Source organism: Aplysia californica, unplaced genomic scaffold (assembly GCF_000002075.1).
Source record: "Aplysia californica isolate F4 #8 unplaced genomic scaffold, AplCal3.0 scaffold00323, whole genome shotgun sequence".
Lineage (NCBI taxonomy): Eukaryota > Metazoa > Mollusca > Gastropoda > Aplysiida > Aplysiidae > Aplysia > Aplysia californica.
In genome coordinates this window covers 750,776-753,981 of record NW_004797593.1, presented here as the reverse complement: position 1 = coordinate 753,981, position 3,206 = coordinate 750,776, and the positions used below count along the sequence as shown (strand labels likewise).

Genomic DNA, 3,206 nt, shown 5'->3' with positions numbered 1-3,206 from the left:
TCTCTCTCTCTCTGTTCAGTAACCTCTCTGCAGTTGGTACGTCAGAACTATAGCACAGCCCACAGCCCTCTCACACTGTCCATCCACCACACAGGGTCAGGCATTGGCTTTCCTCATTGCACAAAATGTATGTCTCACACTTTGTCCTATATGTCTTTTTCTTCCTGGCAAAGCAGCCATTTCAAACACTAACTGACAGCATAGAGTGTTTGCTTCAATTACAGCAGTTCCAAGCGAAAGGAGTTATTTTTAAGCAGGGTTCATACCGAGCATGAGATGTTTTTTCCCCAAGACTTTTCCAGGAGTTTTCAAAACCAGATTTCATTCAAATTTTTCAAATACAAATAACATGTCAATTTAGAAGAACATTTTTCGTTCAGCATGCAAAAATATATATGGTACACTTCAGACTGCGTTAAGTCGAGGCCTTCTAAACTTCGAGGAAATATTTTTATAATAGATATAGTTAAAAATTTGTTTTTCCAAGACTTTCCCAAGAATTTTGACAACTTCCCAAAATTCCAGGAGTTTTCCATGTCTTGGGAAATAAAAACAACATTTTAAGAGCTTTCCAGTTTTCCAAGACCCGTACGAACCCTGTTTATGGCTGATCTGTTTCTGACACTAGCTCAGTGACAATCAAGCTATTAGACACAGTTGTTGATTTGGAACTGGCATTTACAAGTAACATTTATACAGGAAAAATTCAGTTCCACACTGCAAGAATGCTTCTCGTAAAACCAGATCCTGCTTTTTTTCCGCATTTTTATTTGACAGGGACCACAGTATCTGACTTGCTTCAACACTATTCAGTATAAACCAACAGGAAATGGTGGCAACACGCAACTCCAAAAAAGAACAGGAATTGGTGACACCACGCAGCTTAATTAAGCAAAGAAAACTGGATTTTTTACCTTTGCCTGGACACCACTTGGGGGCACAGTCCTCAGGAAAGTAGGGTACTTTAATTTGTCGCTGAGAACCGGTGAGTCGGCCCGAGGAGAGATGAGGCTGATGGAGAGGCGACCGGCCAAGTCTGCTGCGGCAATGGTCGGACCACTGGAGAGAGGACCAATGACGCCTGTAGAATAAAAAAATACACTTTAGTTTCAGTAAGTAAGGGTTTTAAGGCACTTGCAACACAATTAAGTCTATGAGTGCTGCAGATTTGAAGTGTTACAAGAGAGTAACAAACACAAAAAAGAAGGGGCAGAGAACTTTTTTTAGTTTTAGTAAGAGTTTTACGGCACTTTCAACACAATCAGGTCATACAAATGCCAAAGATTAGAGGTGTTACAAGAGAGTAACAAACATAAAAAAGAAGGAGAGATCAGAACGATAGATGTTTGATATGAAAGAAGGAGCAAACCACACCACACAGCACCCGTCAACCACCCAAAAACAATACACTGAAAAACTCGGCGAGAGCAAAAGATAAGTGGAAATGGTACGTTTTTATCTTCACCCCTTTCAACATCATTGTAGAGTGGTTATTTCTCACATTGCAAACAGGTATATAAACAGGTATATAAACAGGTATATAAACAGGTATATAAACAGGTATATAAACAGGTATATATTTCCTATATCCCCACCCCCTCCAATCAAGGTTGGGGTCCGTGGTTTCCCATGTATGCTAAGCAAGCCCTTCTTTTTTTCTTTTCAGTCTCATTATTATCTAATGAGCTACTTTCGATATGTCGTTTACAACCAGACGGAGAGTAAAGAAATAGAACCTACCAGTGGCATCCTCCAATCACCCTTTGAGAACAACTTAAAGTGCCCTTGTCCTTTCAAAACATGACATGAACAGCATGAATCCAGCGACAACTAGAACACTAACAACAACAGCAACAACAACAGCAACAACAACACCAACACCACCAACAACACCAACAGCGAGAACAAAATAGCACAAAAACAATGGCAACAACAACAACAATAAAAACAACAATAACAGCAACAAACACCAATAACAAATCACATTTTGCATCATAGTCCATTCATAATGTACCATGTCATACCTTTTTTTAGTTTTAGTAAGAGTTTTACGGTACTTGCAACACAGTAGTAAGGTCATTTAAGTGCCGACGGTCAGGGGTGTTACAAGAGAGTAACAAACACAAAAAAAATGAAGGAGGGGAGATAAAGACGACAGACGTTTGATAGGAAAGAAGAAGTAAACCACACCAGAGCACCCGCCAACCACCCACGATGTCATACCTGGCGTGACAGAAGACTGGGGGCTGCAGTAAGGATTACTGCTCACCGACTGAGGAAATATTTTCTCCAAGGCGTTTAAAGCCTGACCGGCAGAAAAGCAAGTGTCGTACGACCGCATGCCTGAAAAAGAATCATGTACACTTGTGTAGTTTTAGTACGAATTTTTCGGCACTTGCAACACAATAAGGTCATATAAGTGCTGAAGATTAGAGGTGTTACAAGAGAGTAACAAACACAAAAAAAGAAGGAGGGGTGATAAAGACGATAGATGTTCAATAGGAAAGAAGAAGCAAACCACACCACAGCACCCGCCAACCACCCACATGTACACTTGCTTGAGTTCCAATATAAATCGCATACACATGAGTACAAAGGGTGAGAGCAGTGAGAGAAAAATACACATGATGCTTATTTCAAAATTTGTATTGTTGGAACTGCTCTGTCACAGAAGGCAAAAGTGTCTTCTGTTATACTGGTCCACATTTAATTTACTTTGACGAATTTACCTCCTGCAGGACCACGTGTTCCTGAAATGTCCCGCCAACTATTGTGCCAGAAAAACATGTCCGCTGAGACATTTCAGTGACCCACGTTCAGCACTCTTCAAGGACCCCCGAGCAAGTGTTGAGTTCCTGCGTGCTGTCGGCATAGTTAACCACTTATGAAGCCACAGAGCCAGTAGAGAGAGAGAGAGAGAGAGGAATTTACCTATCTTGTGATGAATTTACCTCTCCTGTGATGAATTTACCTTCTATCCTATATATAGACGGATTCACCATAGTTGGTCACAAATGACAGATGCAGCAAGTGGAAGGAAAGAACTGATAATCAGCACTCTCAAAAACACTTTTTATGTCAGGTTTTAGTCATTGCTGGCCCTTCTGCCACGGGCCATAAAAAAGGGTGAGTGTGTTTGTGTATATATATATGGTTTGTTTTATTGTGTATGTGTGTGTGTGCAGGGGGGGTGAATGTGTATGTGT

General features: G+C 40.7%; 1 protein-coding gene across 1 annotated transcript in view; it reads right to left on the bottom strand.

The window, feature by feature from the left end:
• The window catches only part of LOC101850490, a gene marked incomplete in the record, with an annotated part of 69,961 nt that overhangs the window by 62,250 nt on the left and 4,505 nt on the right, over nt 1-3,206 (bottom strand). The window contains 2 exon segments of the mRNA XM_013084867.2: nt 915-1,081; nt 2,224-2,343. Of these exon segments, the coding sequence (XP_012940321.1) occupies nt 915-1,081; nt 2,224-2,343 (287 nt within the window).